Source organism: Myotis yumanensis, unplaced genomic scaffold (genome assembly GCF_028538775.1).
Source record: "Myotis yumanensis isolate MYYU_CA2020_CCGP unplaced genomic scaffold, mMyoYum1.0.hap1 SCAF_11, whole genome shotgun sequence".
Lineage (NCBI taxonomy): Eukaryota > Metazoa > Chordata > Mammalia > Chiroptera > Vespertilionidae > Myotis > Myotis yumanensis.
The window spans coordinates 40,219,172-40,239,659 of NW_027223762.1; the positions used below are offsets into that span (position 1 = coordinate 40,219,172).

Sequence of the window (20,488 nt, forward strand, 5' to 3'; positions counted from 1 at the left end):
ACATGTGCGAGGGTCTCCCCATCGAAAGCCAACCTACTAGCTACATACGTGAGAACCCTCCCTAGATCAGGCCGAGGTCACTTGGCACCTTTATCCTGAGCAGGTGGAGAACTTACCATGTGGTCCGTGGAGCAGGAAACATGTCAAGGAAGGTAGGTTTGGGGGGATGCTGCTTGTCTGACTGATCATTTTTGGATGCCTCATCCATGTGGTGAGGAGGAGAGCTTAGAGGTAGATGGCGAGAGTCTTGGAATGTTCTTTTTCTTGCAATCAAAGCTCTAGCCCTCTAGTGTAAGGGCACTCATTGTACTTATGCAAGCATTTCCAAAAAACCTCTTCTTAAGAAAGAGTGTTCAGAATGTATCATCTACACGGAGCAGCCACCACTTCCTCAAATGCAAGGAAGCAGACAGTTAACAAAAAAAAAAAAAAAAAAAAGCCGAGAGGCAGCAGCGTTGTTTATGAGGACCACGCCTCAGAGAGGCCTGAGATTCTCTCAACCAGGGGCTTTGCTTCCCACGACACAGAGCGAAGTGGCAACTGGGATATTTCTGCTAAAACTGAAAGCAAGAGAAGCAGGGTGCACACTTCACGAGATACCAGCCCCTGGGGGCTGTGGGTGGGGTTTGGTGGGGGTTTGGGTGTCATCCCTCAAGTCACAGATGATTGGACCTTTCATCCGAGAGAAAGGAGGACACACGCTGGCAAATCAACCTCAAACCCAAGACCGCCCGTGAAGCAATCTGAAAGGAGAAAACACAGGCACCAGCCACAGCCACAGGGAAAGCTTGGAAAGGCCGGCTGAACCGTGGCAGGCTCACTGCTTCAGCAGCTGCTCACCAGAACCGGAAGCAAAATGTCCCTGAAATTGCCAAGAAACTGGGATTTCAACCTGAAAGGAGAGGCTGGGAAAATAGGTACGGTCCGTGTCTTTTTGCTGCCTTCGGAGTTCTTCTACTTGAGCCCCCACCATTTGCATGTTGGTCTGCAGGGAGAATAGTTTACCTAAAAATGGGTCTTGGCAAATCTGGGTTTGGGGGGAAATTTGCATTCAAGTTGATAGGTTGGCTCAAAGTTTCCAAATGCCGGGAGGGGTTTCTCTTTTGTTAGGAGGTGGCCGTGGAATGGAGCTCCCTGGTGTGTGGGATCTGGGTCACTTTGGATGGGTTAAAGCTACCGATCGCACACAAAACTGTAAGTTTTTCTCTATCATGGAAGGATTATTCCCCTCCTGTGTGGACACTTATCCATATTTGGAGTGTGTTTTGGTCAGAGCCCAGATTGTGGTCTTTGAAGTGCTTGCTCTGCGATCAAAGTCAAGGTAGCCTGTTCCATGAGTCCACTGGGTCTCTAGGCCCTCGCGGCAGGCTCGTGGCTGAGGTGGGGCTGAGACTTGCAGCAAAAGGAAACAAGGTAGACAAGACAGCAACATGGAGACATGTAAAGGGATAATAAAGATAATTTTAGTTAAAGGGACAGGATGGAAGGGAATTCTTAGGTGGAGAAGTTGAAAAAGAGCGATGCATTTTAGATTAATTATCTTAATGGACGCTGGCATGTTTTCTGAATTCGCTGACCCTTAAACCACACCTCTTCTCATTAATGATAGTGACACCCTAACTTCCATTTGTTATATAATTATTATTATGTGTTTCTCTATATGCGTTTCTTCTACTATTAAATTGATCACAGTAATTTAGGTAGAGCAATTGGGCCAAAAATGATTCCTCATGCTTTATTCTTCTACCCATATGGTGAGATAACTTCCTTGATATTAGACAAGTGTTAGGTGTTTCTAATGGCTTGGAACAAACGTTAGATTTGGGCTTCTAATGGTGGTTAACGTGTTGCTAAAATAAGTGATCCATTGCAAAGTCACATAATGGAATGTTAATATATAGGTCCGAGAAAGGATTTGAAAGAAAATCGAGAGTGATCACAGAAGCCATTTATCTTGGTAACCAGGAAGGTTAATCCTAATCAAGCCAGGATGTTGGTTCAGTGAGTAGCTAGCATGTATGTCTTACATCAGCAAGAGATTCTTCTACTAACCAATGTATTTGGTTGATTTACATTCTGTTATATGTCATAAACATTTGTTTATAGAAGTAAAACTTTTATGGTTCTGTTCCATTTGGGTGTCCTGCTTCTGGTTACATGAGGTCATTCTACCCTTTCACCATCTGTGTTTGACAGGTCTTACTCGCCTTCTGTTTAAAAATGGGAAATGTGAGACCAGGAATGATTAGATGATTAAAGAGTTACATTTTTTTTCAGGGTTATAGAAAATTACATTAGCTCTCAGGTCTGCATATTCTCAGGCCTGGGAATGGGTTGGGTAGATTTTATGTTTTCTACCAATGTTCCTTAAATCATGGTCCCATGGGTAGCCTGTATCATAGTCACTTAAAGTGCTTGCTCAAAATGAAGATTCCTGGGCACCATCCTGACTTGTGAACTCAGAATCTCCGGAGGGAGGCCCAAGCACCTGCAGTTTAACAAGCACTCACCTCTCCATCCCACTGGATGAAGTCTTGCTGTAGGGGCTATGGTTGAAGTTAGAAGATTCCGAGAGTTACCATTCATCTAGAGTAGAGCACAGTGCCTGGTCCTAGAGGGCCCACAGTGAATGTTTGCTGACCGAATCAATGACTGATTACCAACAGAAGATATCGTTTAGTACTAGTTAGTAAAACATAATTGTATAATGAAATATAAAGGAGCGCTTGTCATTATCCAGGCCATTTATAAGTTTCTCATCCCTAGAGACTGGACTGCAGTCGGAATACCTTTCATGAGTGTCCCATCAATGAGAATTCAGATTATAAGCTGAGGCCTCCAAGAGGAGAGAGTCCCTGAATCATAGGACCTCCAATCCCCTCTCCAGAGCCCTGTGTCCAGGTGGGGCAAAAGTAGGTATACAGTTGTGAGTATGTGAAACACAGAGTTTATTCTTGGATTATTATTAATTGTATTGTTTTCCATACAAACAACTACAAACCTACCTACTTTCGCCCCACCCTGTATGTCAGAGAAACTCACCTCTATTAAGAAGATGTGTGGAGCTGGGAATCATGTCAGGGAAGCCAATGGCTTGTGGTTTTTCCAGCCTGGCCTAGTGCAGGGTAGATCAGGGTTTCTCAACCTGGACACTATGGGTATTTTGGTCTGGGTAGTTCTTAGTGATGGGGGCTGATCTGTGCATTTTAACACAATAGCAGCATTGTTGGCTTCCACCCACTGGATGATAATAGCACCTCTTCCCCCTACCACCACCGGTTGTGACAACCAGACACGTCTCCAGACATGGCCAGACGTCTGGGGAGGGACACCTTCCCTAGCTGAGAACCACTGGAGGAGATGATCACCAAAACAGTGTGACTTTAAGGTCACTTGGGGCTGGAAGCCAGATGTTACCTCGTGATTCACTGTCCTGGTAAATTTTCAAGAGGCTCTTAGCAAGATAGAACTTCCGTGGCCCGGGCAGTAGCCTGCAGAAGATGCCGGGTTCTGCACTTGCTTAGGAAAACAGCAAGACACAGACTCATTATGTAGCCCAGAAAGGGGCCCCAGCCTTTCCTTTTTTTTGGTGATCTGTGCTTCCAGTTTCCCCTCGATCTTGTGGGTGCTGAGCCAGGCCTGCTGTGAAAGTGAAAGTGTCTGAGAGTGGGGGAGGGACTCTCCACTGGACTCCCATCTCAGAGATCGGGGGAGGCCCCGCTGGATGGCAGAGCTTCCCGGAGACGACCACCGTGGACCTGACATGGGTGGGAGGAGCTGACCCTGGCTCCCCTGCCTGTGACCCATGGATCCTGGTGGAGGCTGGAAGAAAGGGAAATGCAGAACCAACAAACTTCACTTGAGGCGGCTCCCAGGGCACACATTTCTTCTTTTGCTTCTTGATCATTCATTTTAGTCCAACAATGAAAATCGTGACAACCCTCCACTGCTTTCTCACACTGTTACTCAAAACTCTTACTCTTTCACATGTCTTCCTAATCCATTGTACGCCCTGAAGGGTGGGTTGTGGGACATAGCATCCTTTCTTGCACTGTCCGGGGGGTCTGACATCCAGTGCTTGGCATGTAGGCGCTCTATTGAGAGGGTATTGACCATACAGGGAAAGCCCCTGCTGCCTGTGGTTTGGGAGTGTTTAATTGGAAGATTGCTGGGTGAATGTCAGGACCACCCACACTGTATCCAGTCACAGGCACATCTTTTTTTTCTCTTCTCAGTTCCCCCAGTCAAAGTAGGGCAGAACAGGCCCTAGAGAGCTTGTGACTCTGAGATACATAATGAAAGTGACTATGAGGGGGGTTGTTTAAACTTTTCTTCTCTCTGAAATTTAATGTTGAAAAAAATTATTCAGAAACAAAAAAATCATTATGCTAGTCTCCAAAAGGTAAAGTGAATAATGACAACAGTGGTGGGTTTTTCTCCACTTAATTTTTTTCCATCTGATAAATTATAATTTGTCTGATATTGGGTCTAGTTCTGTCCCTTAGAAAATCAGAGTAAAGGGAATGAAAACTTTTGTACTTAAAACCTTCATAACTAGAGCAATTTATAAAACCATATGGCTTTATTCAATGCAGGTTATTATTCTTATTAAAAGAAGTCTTATTTGAAAGTGTGCTTTTAGATAGATGCATCAATAGATACATAGATATACAGAGGTAGAATTAAATATATAAAGCAGTACTATAAATCAATAAAAAATGATAAAAAATTAACAAACAACATGAATGGATATTTTTCAGAATAGGACTCCTATATAATAAAAGCCTAATATGCTAAGTGTCCGTCATCCCGTTGGCCATTCAACCAATCAAAGTGTAATATGCTGATGATATGCTAAGGCCACTCAACCTCTCACTATGACATGCACTGACCACCAGGGGGCAGATGCTCCAACTGGTAGGTTAGCTTGCTGCTGGGGTCTGGCCAATCAGGACTGAGTGAGATGGGCCAGACATGCCTTGGAGCCCTCCTGCAATCCTTCCCCTGCTGACCAACCTTCCACATCCCTCCCCAGCCCCATCCTGCACTGGTGGGGTCCCTTGGCCTGGTCTGCACCCTCTTGCAATCTGGGACCCCTCAGGGGATGTTGGAGAGCCAGTTTCGGCCCAATCCCACAGGCCAGGCCGAGGGACCCCACTGGTGCATGAATTCGTGCACCAGGCCTCTAGTAATACAATAAAAATGGAACTATTCCACTCAGCCCATAGTGAGCTGGTCGGTTTGGCTTTCAGCATTGTGAAACTTACAATGTGCTAACCTGGTCTGGCCTGGGTTCTGGACCAAATGTTGTCCATTTGCTGTGGCTGAAGCCTCTGCACTCCCTGAGCAGCTCCTGGTCCCTGATAGATAAAGGTCTCCACACGTGCAAGCAGCGCCCAGGACAAGAACATGCCTTCCTCAGATAGTGAACACAGACACAGAGGAACACCTGTTAAGGTCCATACCTGTCTTTATTACTGTTCAAGTAAAAATGTCTGTCCCTATGTTGTCATTGACTTACCTTTAGGCATAAACTAAGCTCTTTCTGAAAGGCACATGCCTCTGACTGCCCAGGTCGAGAGCCTCCTGGCCACCTGGGGGATAGGGACTGATATTACCCTAAACATCAGGAGAGAGAGGGCCAACTTGAGTGATGACAGGAAGTCAAAATCCTGTTTGCTGATCCCTCATGGACAAAGTACAGATACACTTGGGTTGGCAGAGGTGAGCTCAGTGGCTCTCAGTGCATGTATCTCTGATAAAGGGTCTAGAGCAGGGGTGGGCAAACTTTTTGACTCGAGGGCCACAATGGGTTCTTAAACTGGACCGGAGGGCCGGAACAAAAGCATAGATGGAGTGTTTGTGCGAACTAATATAAAATCAAAGTAAACATCATTACATAAAAGGGTACGGTCTTTTTTTTTTTTTTTTTTTTTTTTTTTAGTTTTATTCATTTCAAACAGGCCGGATCTGGCCCACGGGCCGTAGTTTGCCCACGGCTGGTCTAGAGTGAGGATGTGGCATGGTCCTGGCCTGGTATACACAGCTGCAAGTGCCTCCCAGACATGGTAGTCTGCCGTCTTTGGTCTAGTTTATAAAGCATGTACACAGAGTATCTATTGGGAGAACTATCGAGACACCATCCATCCCCTTTAGAGCTGGAGCATGGCCCTTCAAGTAGCCAGTGCCTTCCATGGGGGTTGAAAGATCCAAGCACTAACCGAGAAGAGTAAGTTGGTGATGATGGTTCCTTCACACACTTGAAAGAAAAGAAGTGTAACCTCTCACGGGGCAGCACTGTGCTTGGCTAATTGGATGCAAGAGAAGGGAGTGTGTGAAGAGCTGAAGTGAAACCCAGCTGTGGCTACAGTAAGTGAGACAACAGGGCAGTGTGGAGAGCCAGGAAAATACCATGGGAGCCCAGGTCAATCAGAGTGATTCCATCCAGGGGATGGTCTGTAAATTTTGTAGACTCCCCAGAGGGGAACTGAGATATGGAAGTTACAAAGAGAGAAAATACATTTCTTGTCTTATGCTTTACTCATCACCATTTTTCTCCTTGTAAACTTTTTTTCTGCTTTGGACAATATTTAGAAAACAAAAAATCATCTTACAAATAAAAAGGCATTCCTGCTCTCTGTTTCTGCAGGGCTCATTGGCTAGTGGGGGCAGAGATGAGGAGAAAACTTATAAGACATCTAGACAAGCACTGGGCTGAGAGCAGCCGTGGGAGCCGCAGGACAGAGCCTATGAACAGGAGCTGGTCCTGCCAACATTCTTCCCATCACGGCCATTTCTTTTCTTTAAGATTTAGATTTGTATGTTCTTCAGTGAGTCTAGGATTTGCCATTTTTCTCACATTGGTTTTCCTGTACACAGTCTCTGTTTCTCCAGAGAAGAAAAAACTTTGTAACTTTGTATAGCTCCTCCTTGTGGAGGGATTAAACCGGAAGTCCTACGTCCTGGCCTTGCTCACCCTCCCACCTGTCTCTTCCCACACCAGCCCCCTCAGGCACACACACTCTCACATGCCAGACCTCAGTCACTTATCTCTTTCAGTTCTCTGTTCTTTCTCATCTGCCTGGAGCCCACTCTACTCGGGGCTCCCCTACGACCACCCAATTCCTCCCTGTGATTTAGCCACAAGTGTGGACATCTTGTCCTCTGGGAGTCCCTAAATCTGCAAATCACTGGAAGAGTATCATACTCCTTCCTCAAGTCGTTTAAACAGAGAGGCTCATAACTTTAGACACTGTGGGCTTCCTTTGAGGTGAGCTCAATGAACGCTCCTGAACTTGCATGATATGAGTCGACCCTACCAACAGATGGCTTGGTTTTCAACAGAGAAGTATGTCCTTAATCAGTAATATCTAACGCCAGTGCTCTCGGCCTTTCCTAGAGAGAATAAACTCGAATAGCCTGGAAAAAGCTGCACTGACAAGATTGTCTAAGGCACTGAACTGCCCATTGGCTCTCCTTTCTTTCTTTCTTTCTTTCTTTCTTTCTTTCTTTCTTTCTTTCTTTCTTTCTTTCTTTCTTTCTTTCTTTCTTCTTTCTTTCTTTCCTTCCTTCCTTCCTTCCTTCCTTCCTTCCTTCCTTCCTTCCTTCCTTCCTTCCTTCTTTCTTTCTTTCTTTTTTTATTGTTTTATTGCTTAAGGTATTACAAAAAGTATTACATATGTCTCCTTTTTTCCCCTGACCTTGACAATCCCCTGGTCTCCCGTAGCCCCCAGTGTCTTATGTCCATTGGTTATGCTTATATGCATGCATACAAGTCCTTCGGTTGATCTCTTCATTGGCTCTTCTTGATGGGAGTGTGGGAGGGGAGGAGGCTGTGGGATACAGAAAAGAGTGCCTGAGCTTGGGACCCTTCTGCTACTTTACAGTGAATCCCAAGGTCAAGTTGCTTAGCATAATTATTCAATAGAATTCATAATACGTATGTTGAGAGGAAGAAAATATTTCATGCCTATAACATACGGTAGGCGTCAGCAAACATGTGTTTCCTTTTGAATAGATAATCTCATTTCCAACCTCAGATCAAACTACATTATCTTGATACCCTCACAGTATGGGTGCACTGAGTTATGCTTTAATGTTACACCCTCATTTTTTAACCATTACTGCAATTAGTGATTTCATGGAATTTGTTTCTGAGTGTTCTGTGAACATGAGAGCAAGGAATGGACAATGCCAGCCACTCTCCTATGTGTGACTTGATGTGAGAAAATTTGTTGAGAATTGAGTGCTCAGAAGTACTATGTGTCCTTTGAGGGGCTGCCATGCTTCCTCCTTTCTGGTAAGACAGCTGTGCAATTTATTGTGTTTCTTATTTTGTCTTGGCTCCCAGGAAACTCAGAGTTAAATGGAAGCTCAGAGCTAAATTGACCCTGAATCACAATATATTTTCCTTTGTCTTTGAAATATATTTATGTCTTGATTGTAAATAAAATTTCTATTTAAATATGAAAAACCCATTACATCTTTTACTTTAAGAAGAGCATGGAAGTATAGGCATATCGGTAGCCACAACTCCTCAGATATCCTGTGGGTAGATGTCATACTTATTAGTAGCAACTAGACATTACAATTTTCAGTTCATAAATCAAAACACGGTGCTATGAGCACTCATATTCTTTCCCTGGAGTTGCATAAAACAATGGTATCTTTAGTGCATTGAGGCTGAGCATTCCATTCATTCATTCATTCATTCATTCATTCATAAAGCAACTCTTTGCTCACCTCTATATGATAGGTTCATTTCAAGGAGCATCCTCAATAGTGGACTGCTCATTCTGACAGCACTCCCTCACTCACACCTCTATCTTTCCAAAGAAAAAGTGTTTTTCAACTTTGGTGCTGCCACATATTTCCCATAAGCTGTGAGTTGTCCGGCACCAGAACTGTGACTAACTCAGGTGACAACTGCTTCACTCCCTTGCTCCCTCCCTCAGCTGCCCATCCCCCCTTCCCAAATGTGCACACACAGATCTTAGTTCCAGAGGGGCCTGGCGATACTCTACTGCTGGGTCTCTGGCCTATGGCTTGTGAACCATTTATATGCTTCCTTGTTGGTTTGGGAGTTTCAAAGTGAAAGAAGAAGTGCTACAGTATAAAGATTTTGAGACGGATGCAAAATATTTCCTCAATATTTTAAAATAATTTTATAAATTTAACAAAAAGAATTTTCTGACAAAGTCTGAACTAGCAACAATAAAATGAGCCAGTTACACATAATATGGTATTAGAAAGCTAGCTTTGGAGTCAAACTGCCTAAATTTGAATCCCACTATCCCTAATCACTAGCTATGTGACCTTCATCTTTAGCTTCTTCATCTGTAAAATGGGCACATTTGTAATATGGTTATTGTGAGGATTAAAAGAGATGATCTTTGTCAAACACTTCCTATAAAAGCACCACTGGTATGTGTTTCATAAACATCAGTTGTCATCATAGCACCACTATGGGCCTTGCTACGATGTAGGCATGATATTAGCTCCTCCTAACCAAGTCATTGATGAAAGCCACAGCCAACAGTGCTAGAGCTTGGCTTGTCCTACTCCAGTTTAGTTCTTCTTTCTTTTCTTTAGAGAAATAGTGTTTACAACATCTGCTGATCCACTTTCCTGGCCCACAGCCACGCTGCTGGCCTGTGGTTGATGGGCCACGTCTTGCTTCCACTCCTCTTACCTTCAGTGTTTGAACGTGCCGTCTTTAATGCATACGACTGTTATCAATCATGTTTATGGAGTGATATCAGTTTCCTCCTTGTTTTTCTTTCTTCTCTCTCTCTATTTTATTTTTGGCCATTTCATTCCCAAGTCAGTAAAGCACCTGAGCTGTGACTCTCCAATAGAGTAGTGAGGAGCTCCTGTAAGTTTCCTACTGGCTGTAGAGACGCCATGGTCTCTGAGCTATTGCGGTGAGAGCAGTTCCTCCAGCTTCCCTTCCTTTGGGTAGGAAAAGAGTGACTGTGGGCTGTGCGCCGCCTGGAAGACCCTCCATTCCTGAGCAGCCGCTTCCTCCAGAGCTGCTACGTCCCCTGCTGTCCCGTGGACCTCGGACCGCTGGAGTGAAGCTGAATGTTGTTTGTCTGGGTCTCCGTGGCGCCAAGGTTTAATGCCTGTGATCACTTACATGTGGGTTACAGCAGCAGCCGCCGACTTGTTTTTCTGATTTACTGTAAGAGTCCTGCACATGGCCTCTTCATTTTCAGGCCCTTATTTTTAGATATAATTGTGAGAAAACAGCCGGACCTTCGACATGAGACTTTCGTTTCCTTGGACCCAGTTTCTGCTGTTGCTACTCAAGGGTTCTTGTGAGTGTTTTCTTCCTCTCTCACTATCCTCCGGAATTTATTCTCTTCACTTGGTCATTTAGAACCCAGAAATCCACAGCCGGTGGGTGAGAAATCTCACCACACACAAAAGCCAGCATTATGATAATAATAGGTACAGTGCACGTTGTCACCCCAGCTCTCAGCCAAGGTCCTTGTGCCCCGTTCTGAAACCACCCTGCCTTCCCTTCATGTGGCACTGATCCCTTTCTGAGCCATTCTCAGTTCTCTGGCTCAGCTAGGGTGACCAGCCATTCCAATTTGTCTCAGAGTCAGAGGTTTCCACAATATGAACACTCAGTAAAAAACCAGGAAAGTCACCCTGACCCCAGTGCTCTATATTTGAGAAAACCAGGTATCTTGAGAAAATAATGCCATCATTGTGATAGGTGCTCTATATATCTACTGAGTTAAATTTCCAGTGAGGTCACACAGTTTAATGTGGGAAAAAAGAGAGTTCAATTATGGGGAAACTTTAAAACCTTATATTGGGGTGTGTTTTTTCAAACCCCAACTCAGAAGTTCTTTCTTTTGATATATATCAATTATATACATATATATATAATTATATATATATGTATATAATTGATTTCAGAGAGGAAGGGAGAGGGAAATAGAAACATCAATGATGAGATAGAATCATTGATTGCATTGATTCGCTGCCTCCTGCACACCCCACCACACTGAGGATCGAACCCACAACTTGGGCATGTGCCCTGACCAGGAATTGAACCGTGATCTTCTGGTTCATAGGTCAATGTTCAACCATTGAGCAACACCGGCTGAACCAGAAGTCCTTTCAAATTCTTTCTTTAGCCTACCTGAATCTGACATGTTAATGACAGACTGAATCTGTGCTTATGACATTTTTTATTCTTATTCATACTGGAAGGATTGGGAGCCACACCTGTCAGTCACATGGAAGGGAATTTCTTTTCAGAATCACACAAAAACCCCTGCCCTGTGGAATCTATATCTGATTCCTAGGTTTGCCATTCTGCTTTCTGGATTTCTTTTTTCAACTCTACTACTCCCTCCGCATCACCATGGTCACCACCACTCATCTCCTCCTGGAAGACTTCCTGGATTGCCCAGGTAGAATTAATCTCTCCTTCTGTGGAATTATGCCATGTGGCTCATTTTCCTTCCACTCTGATTGACACATTTATCAAACACCTACTGTGCACTGGGCACTGTACTAATGTAAGAAGATTAAAAAGATCAAGCTCTTAACCTCAAGCAGCTCACAGTCTCATTGAAGAGACGCTCAGAGGGAAGTGGAGCTCTCCTACTGAAGATAATCAATTCCTAAGTGACACCATTGCAATTATGACACTTAAAAAGCTGACACAGGGTTTGTTCTGTAACTAAAGTTTTTTTTTTGGTTTGTTTTTTGTTTTTGCCTCCCGAGAGCTATAGACTATTCTGCTTAATGGCCAATAGAGGGCGTCCACAGACAATGTACAGTAGTTGTATTACTACTGATCAACTTGTTTTGTTTGCATTGTTTCCAGAAAGTCCTGGATTTCACCAGTCTCTGGCCAGCACAAAGTTATCCCATATCTCACCCTTCTGTGGCCTGAAATGCCCAGGGTTATAATGAAAGTGAGTGATGATTTAGTCATCTTTGTGTCTTTACAGATAAAAAGTGAGGTTCCAGATAAAAAGTGTTTCTTGAATGAAGACACACCCCTCCCCCTCAACTCCACTTAGCTAAGAAGCCAAACTGAGTGTAGGGGGATGGGATGTCCTTAAGAACACCACCCTTGAAGTCAGATAAACCTGGATTTGATTTCCAGCTCAGCCTTTAATCACCTCTTTGAATTTGTGAAAGTAATTAATCTCTCTGTACCTGTTTTCTCATCTGAAAAACAAGTAGTCCTGCCACTTTATAATGCTGTTATAAGAATCAAGTAATGTGTGTACAAGTCACTTAACATCGTGCCCGGCCACCAATTGTTGTTTTATTATTGGTAGTATTTCTCCTTTAATGGCCCCATCTCCAATAATACGTCCTCCAACCAGCTCGGCCACTCATACTCATAAGTAAACCATGTCATCCCTATAATTGTAACATCTCTGAAATCTTGTTTTCAGGCTTCCCACGCTGTGACTGCCACACCCTTTGAGCCCAGCTCACCCACTCAGCAATTCTCTGATCTCAACGTGCTACTGCTCCCATGGTTCTGTGACTTTTTTACTACCAGTCATCCATTACATCCCCTTTAGCGTAGATTCCCAATTCCGGCATTGTAGAAATACTGAACAAACACCCTCAAATCTCCCGCCCCTCTCTCCTGCTGTCTAACCACGTGGAAAACCCCCTAAACCTGTTTAAACAATGGTCCACCTTCTCAGTGCCTGTACCTGGGCAGCTGAGCATGGCTGGGGAACATGAGATAAACGGGTCACCTGGACTCACTTAAATTTGTGACCGAACATTTTAGGTAGACAAGCATACTACGCCTACCTAGTAAATCTACTTTCCTTTTCCCCAATACTTATTTTTCTTTTTCTCCTCAAGGCCTTACCACCTCCTCCCACCAACACTCTCACTTTTATATTTCATAAAGAAAACATATGTTCAAATGAATGAGAACCCCCTCATTTTACTGCCACCAAGTCCTTTCACCTACCCACATCTTCACCTCCAGTACTACCCGTAGCCCTGGGCAATGAGGGCCCCCATCCAGAGACCCAGATCTTACAGGGTCCAGCTTCTGCTGTATTCCTCCTCATGGGGTGAGGTGTCTGGCCAGGGGAACGTGCCCACATGTAGCCTGGATCCTGCTTGCCTTCTAGACCACTTGGGACTGTGATATGCCCTGGAGGCCAGAGCTGTTCCCAGGGCCCACACAAATGTTTCACTGGGTCCCTCTAAATTCTTCTCTTTAACAAATTCTTATCTTCAACATCTTTAGTATCCAGGGAGCTCCTAACTCAGGTGCAAGGCAGCTTTACTCAAGAAATACAAATACTAAGGTTCTACATCAGTGTTGTCATATGGTCAGTTGGTATAAGTGGGTAGCTGAGGTAAGTGGTGAGGAGCAGCATGGAAAGGGGGAAATGAGGAAAGACAAAGAGAGTAAGACAGAGGCGCCCAGATGGAAGGATCTGGTAAAAGGAGAAGGGAAAAGTGGAGAGTGTGAGGTGAGTGGAAGAGAGAAGCCTCCATATGGTTGAGTGGGAAAACATCCCATGGGTTCCCTAGTCCACAGTCTTTTTCTGATCCAGTCTTCCTGGCTGGGGCCAATAGGATGCTGACACCTAACTGAGAAATTCCTAGAATTGCTTCTTGTTTCTAAAATGCAGGTCCTAGCCAGCCAAGTGACTGCATCCTGTTCCTTGATGTGCAAATGAAGCTGCCCATGGCCACCAGATGGCAGCACATCAGCCAGAGCTGGGGTGGTTTGGTTGGGGCAGCCAGACCTCTGGAGCGGCCACTGGCAAGCTGAGCAGGTTCATGCCACCATTTCATCAGCTTCAAAATAACTTGACGTGTGTGTACAGTGGATGATTGCATTTGGGGCTCTGCTTATTGTGTTGGGCAGTGATTTACTGCACTTTCTATGATCTCACTTGGTTCTTATAACAGGCAGGCAAAAAATTACCTTCCGCATCCTCTCAGCTCAAAGGAGGGAAAACTTGGACCTGCCAAAAAGAAGAAAAACTTATTAACGTGCATGAAATCAGCCATGCAAACTGTGGAACATAGTCATGGTTTTGTTTGTTCCGTAGCAAAGATTGCAAACTGTTCTGCAAGATCAGAAAGGGGGAAACGACAGATTAATAATTCCTTTTCAAGGAGAGACCTGCTATTTCTCCTTTCAGGTGACCTGAGGCCCATGGCCCTTTGTTTAGCAGTAGGCTTCTAGAAGAGAGGTGGCGCTATTGTCACTTTTTTGGATGAATATAACAGGGCTCCTTGAGGCTGTTTCACCAGCTCTTGCTCTCAGAGGGCTCCCAGTCTCCATGGTTGGCCACAGGCGTGGCCTTTGTAACCTTGACACTTTGGACGGTGTTGACTGGAGCAGGGTGGGCAGATGACTCAAGATGCATCTATCTTGTTTTCTCCCAGCCTGAAGTCCGTAGAGAATGGGTGTTTGAAACTGAGCCCTGAAAGTTGTAGGGCACTAACAGGATGGCCCTTGAGCTCTGGTAAGAGCTCATCACTAGCAAAATCTACCTTGATTTTTACTACTCTGAAGCCATGTTATTTTTCTCAACATTTCTTAGATTTTTTGAAATAATATGCTATCCTTAAATAATTGTACACACATGCACATGCTTTATCTATCTACCTACCTATCAATAGATATGTATGTGTCTATATTTATATCAGGGTTTCTCAACCTCAGTATTATTGCCATTTGGGGCCAGACAATACTTTGTTGTCTGGGGCTTCTCTGTGTATCGTAGGCTGTTTAGCAGCATCCCTGGATTCCACTCAGTTAATGTCAGTAGCAGCCCTCTCACTTGTGACAACTAAAAATATCTCCAGACATTGCCAAATGTCCCCTAGGGGATAAAAACCATCTGTCTGTCTATCATCTATCTATAATCTATCTATCTATCATCTATCATCTATCTATCTATCTATCTATCTATCATCTATCTATCTAATATTATAAAAGGCTAATATGCAAATTGACCAATCTGCAGAATGACCAGTCACTATGGTATTCACTGATTACCAGGGGACAGATGCTCAATGCAGGAGCTGCCCTCTGGTGGTCAGTGCGCTCCCACAGGGAGAGTGCCACTCAGCCAGAAGCCAGGCTCACAGTTGGCTAGCACAGCAGTGGCACAGCACTAAGGATGTCCAACTGCTGGCTTAGGCCCGCTCCCCATGGTCCTAAACCATCAGTCAGACATTCCCTGAGGGCTCCCAGACTGTGAGAGGATGCAGGCCAGGTTGAGAGACCCTCCCCCAGAAACCCCCACTCCTCCCAAGTGCATGAATTTCATGCACCAGGCCTCTAGTCTATCTATATTAAATCAGCTTGACTCAGAATCTGTTCCTTGCAGCCAAAAATTTGTTGACTAAGACAATGATAAAGCATGGAGAAATTATGTGAATACAGCAAGTTAGCAGCATAACCGAGACTGGATAGCAGGTTTCCTGGACACTACCCAGTGGGCTTCCTACTACTTTCCCCAAGAGAATTCCTTTGCAAGGTCTTTAAACCCACTATCTTGCCAACATTGTGCTATTCCTTATGCTAAAACCAGTACCACTGGAATTAACAGATTGTGTGTGTGGAATGAAACATCCCTTGCTCTAGTCTCTTATTTGTCTGGGACACCACAGTGAATAATCTGTGTGAGGAGCACAGTTGGATGTTTTTCACAGGAATGTGGGCTTGTTGCTGGGGATGGCAGGCCTGGCCTTCCCTAACATCCAGGAAAGGGACAAGCTAAATGTAGGGGCACAGATACCAACTCTGTTATCCTGTTCCCTTACAACTTGGGGAGATTTAGCTTGGTATGTTGGTCTTCCCACATTTCCATGTTTTTTGAGGCCATACACCTCAGTCAAGTCACCAGGAAGTGGTAGATATCACTTGTTTTCCATTCAGAACTTGCATTAGCTATGGAAACTTCTGAAGGTCAGGACAGGGTGAGAATATCAGACGATTCTGTGTAACAAATGTGAGCAGATGAGAAAGATTGTTTTGAAATCGAATAAAATGTGTTCATTTTGGTCTGCAGTTAGGAGTTTGGCAAATGCACAGTCGTGTGATAACTACCACAACCAAGATACTGAACAGTTTCATCTCTTTTTTTTGTTAACCGCCCTTCACCAGCCGCAGTCCTGGGTAACCACTCATCTGTTCTTCATCCCTCTCGTTTTGCTATTTCCAAAATGTCATATAAACGAAATCATACAGTAGGTAGCCTTTGGAGTCTGATTTATTTCACTCAGCAGAATGCATTTGAGATTCACCCATGTTATTGCTTAAATACACACATTTTTGTCCTTTTTATTGGTCCCTAGTGTCCCATTACATGGATGTAGCCCTTCGTCAGTTGAAAGACTTCGGGGTTGATTCTAATTGTTGGAAATTATGAATAAGCTGCTATAAATATGTGATCACAGGTGTGAACATAAAGTCTCATTTCTCATGGGTATATTTTGAGGAGTGGGACGGCTGGGTCATATGTTTAACGTTGTAAGAAATTGCCAAATTGTTTTCCAAAGCAGCTGTACTATTCTGTGCTCCCACCAGCCATGTACGACAGTTCCAGCTGCTTCTCATCCTTACCAGGCCTTGAGATTGTTGCTTTGTCTTTAAATTTTATTTTAGTGATCCTAAAATGCTTGCAGTGGTGTCTCATTGTGGTCTTACTTATTGTCTTCCTGCTGACTAATCACATTGAGCATCTTTTCACTAATTGAAGTGTCTATTCAAATATTCTGCCTGTCTTTAAAATTGGTTTGTTTTCTTATTGTTGAGCTTTGAGAATGCTTTAGATATCCTGGATATAATTCCCTTGGCCACATAAGTGATTGAAAATATTTTCTCCCAATCTGTGTGTGGCTTACTTTCATTCTCTTAGTGCCTTTCACAGAGCAAAAACTCCTTATTTTGATGAAGTCCAATGTCACATTTTTCTCTCATAGACTGCACGTTTGATGTCAAGGGCTGTTTTCCAGAATCCCAACCCAGGATAGTGTGTAGATATCAATATGTTTCATAAGTGGAAAAGACTCTTTGATCCTCTCCTTCAGCCTCTGCAATGGTTTGCAAACATGCTCTTTCGTTTTTCCTCTGCAGCTCTGCCCATGTTAACACACCCACACACTTCAGCATTACAAACACAGATTTCCTGTGTCACTGTGAACCTCAGCCCTCCCTTCCCAGGCCTCCTCCCAAAGATCACAAAAGTCACATTTTCCAAAGCATTTTTTTTTATTGTGCAGGGGAAAGTGCTGGGAGACTAGAATAGTCAGTGCTACTTTTATAGTTGAACACTCTCAATCCTCTTTCGCAAACTTATGCAAGTAGGAAAGGCATTCTGGGAGCCCATCTCCTCAAAAATACATTCGTACAGCAAAACTCGAGCTATGTATCAATGGAACTTAATGTTCAAGTCAATTAATTGGCTATGTTTTTCTATTTGTATTTTGAAACTACCTTCCCATATATTAAAAGGAAGAGATGTTTTCAGGGACTGCTTTTAAGCCCGGATATAGCTTCCTCCCACTTCTCTTGGTTTGAAGTCAGCCATATCATAGTCGGTACAATAAAATAATGCTAGGAAAGAGGAGAGAGGGCAAGGGTGGAGTTGAAGGAGAATAAATGGTTCATCCCTGAGCACACAAAGTAAATCCTTTCTTCCATTTTTTAAAATTGATGTTAAAATATTATGAATTCTTTCCTAAATGTGCCCACGACAGTTTGTTATGAGACATATCAATTATTTTGTTGGGTGAATCTCTATTTAGTGCATGTTTGGAGTTTAGTAACACTGTCCCCTTAAAACAAAACCCACCCAAACATTGCAATCAGTTTTCACCTGGAAAAGGTCTCTTATGCCATAAGATGTGCCAGGTCAGAGGTCCTTGAAAATGGAAGTGAATCCTGGTGTCTCAGTGTCAGTCACAAAGTCATTCGTTCGTGGTTCCCTTCTCCCACTTCCTGTTTGTCTGTCTGAGCTTCCTGCTTCTTCAGCTTCTGCATCCAGGACTTCAGTGTTTTAGTTCATCCTTCAAGTGACCATCGGCTGAAAGCAAACACATGGGTAAAGAAAAAAGAAAGGGGAATAACATTCTTCTAGTTCTTCCATGGGCAGCAAGAGAGTTGGTGTAGAGGCGCGAGAGCCGTCAAGGCATATCAGGGCCAGGCCTGTGTCTGACCAAGAAAGCCCAAGTTGGACAGAGACACTTTGGTTGCTCACAGATGCATGCAGACTAAATCCTAACATTTCTGTGAGAACCTTGGGTGATAAAAGGGAAACCCCCAAGCCATTTCCCCCCCAGACAGCTGATAACGTTTGACAGCTTAGACGAGGAGGCAGGATGTCAGCAGCAGAATCACAGGGGAAATTCTGCCTTCTGCAAAGCCTCACCCATGTACTGCAAAATGTAGCCTGCAACGAACAGAAACACCGGTAAACAACATACTTTTATGACAAAGTCAATTCTCAATAATGTCCCACAAGTCAGCAGTTCTAAACACGACATTGCTGTTGATTTTTTTCTATGTATGTTTCCTAAATTTTAGAATGATTCCTTTTGTCAAACCATAAAAACTTTCAACAGCATTGCAAAATGTCACAGGGATAGAAATTTTCACACATTCCACAATTCTCAATTATATGAGATACTAGAAATGTCAGAAACTTTTTGCTGTGTCATTTTTTATTTCTTTGAAGTGTCTCACCTGTACATCATTTTTCCTTGCACTGCTAAACTACCAAACACTTGAGCTGATTCCTAAGAACTTATGATTCTTCTACTTTTCAGTAGTTGAATTTTCAGGGACATAGAGTACTCTCTCAATTCCCTCCTGCTGGTTAGAGACACATTCTTTTTTTTTTTTTTTTTAAATATATTTTATTGAATTTTCACAGAGAGGAAGGGAGAGAGATAGAGAGTTAGAAATATCGATGAGAGAGAAACATCGATCAGCTGCCTCCTGCATATCTTCCACTGGGGATGTGCCCGCAACCAAGGTACGTGCCCTTGACCGGAATCGAACCTGGGACCTTTCAGTCCGCAGGCCGACGCTCTATCCACTGAGCCAAACCGGTTTCGGCTAGAGACACATTCTTTACCACCTAAGGAAGTATTCTTAATAATTCGTTTTCTGATACAAATCAATGTTGAACTTTATCACTGCTTCCACTGTGGGTTCCTTTGTGTGTGTGGCAGCTAAATAGATATAGTTCTTGATCTTCCTTATTATTGCTTTATTGTGGTACAATTTAAATGCCATAAATTATTTTGTTTTATGTGTACAATTCAATGATTTTTAGTAAATTTATAACATATAGCATCAGTACAATGCAGTCTTTGTTGTTAATCCTCAACCCATGATATTTTTTCCATTGGTTTTTAGAAAGAGTGGAAGAAAGGGAAGTAGGGGGAAGAGAGAGGGAGAGAGAGAGAGAGAGAGAGAGAGAGAGAGAGAGAGAGAAACATTAATGTGAGACAGACATATCAATTGGCTACCTTCTGCATACACCCCAACTGGGACCAGGGATCGAATCTGCAACCTAGGTACATGCCCTCACCAGGAATTGAACCTGAGACCATTTGGTCTGCAGGCTGGCTCTAACTATGAGAAACACCATCGCAGGGCAGTCCAGTGCAGTTTTAAAACAGCTTTACCACCCCCAGAAGGTTGCCTCCTGCCATTTCCAGTCAATCCTTGCTCTCACCCTCAGCCCAGGCAACCACTCACCTGCTTTCTGTCCCTAGAGGATTGCCATTTGTGGGTATGTTTTATACATGGACTCATAGTACGTTGTCTTTTGCATTCAGCTTCCTTCTCTTCGCATAACGTTTTTGAGGTTCACCATGTGTAGCATGTGTCAGTACCTCATTCCTTTTTATTCTGGGGTGGGGTTGCACAGCCTGGCGATCCTGCATTGTGTTTACCATCCACCAGCTGATGGAGCCTGGACTGTTTCCAGTTTGACCATTATGAACACCCCTGCAGGGGACATTTGCATGGAAGTTTTGTGGACGTGTGTCTCACTTCCCACGGATAGATTCCTAGATGTGGAATGGCTGGGTGGCATGGTAAGCTTATGGGTAATGTTTTAAGAACTGTCCAATTTAAAGAGAGTAGCTCCTCCTCTGTTCAGGGAGCTTCTTTTTCTCCTATCCCTTTCCCTCATCAGTGCAGGGCCTCAGTTTAGGAGCCAGCAAGACAGGGCCACCATTGATTTCTCTGGCGGGACTCTGGGCACCGGGGGTGCACTGGCAGTCACATGCCCCAGCCAGGCCTCTGTTCTGTGAGCACTTCCGGAAGTGGCTCTTGGGGTCTCCACCTGACCCCCGCCTCCAGCAGTGATGCTCTTTTCTGGATGTTGGTGCAGAATCTTTATGGAACATTCTAGCCCCTGTTCCTGAGGCAGCTGTTCCCTATACAGTATATACTGAATTGTGGGTTGGTTAGCTTTTCTGTCAGGTCAGATGC

General features: G+C 43.9%; 1 protein-coding gene across 4 annotated transcripts in view; it reads left to right on the forward strand.

Moving 5' to 3' along the window:
- Positions 1–558: 558 nt before the first annotated feature.
- Positions 559–20,488, forward strand: part of ARHGAP25 (Rho GTPase activating protein 25) — a 78,673-nt gene continuing 58,743 nt past the window's right edge. For 2 of the 4 annotated variants that reach the window (XM_070429376.1, XM_070429377.1), the window contains exon 1: positions 973–1,194. In XM_070429376.1, coding sequence (XP_070285477.1) covers positions 978–1,194 — 217 coding nt within the window. In that variant the 5' untranslated portion in view covers positions 973–977. Of the gene's footprint in view, positions 918–972; positions 1,195–20,488 lie in introns of those variants that run through there. The other 2 variants (XM_070429379.1, XM_070429380.1) reach the window with 2 other exon arrangements.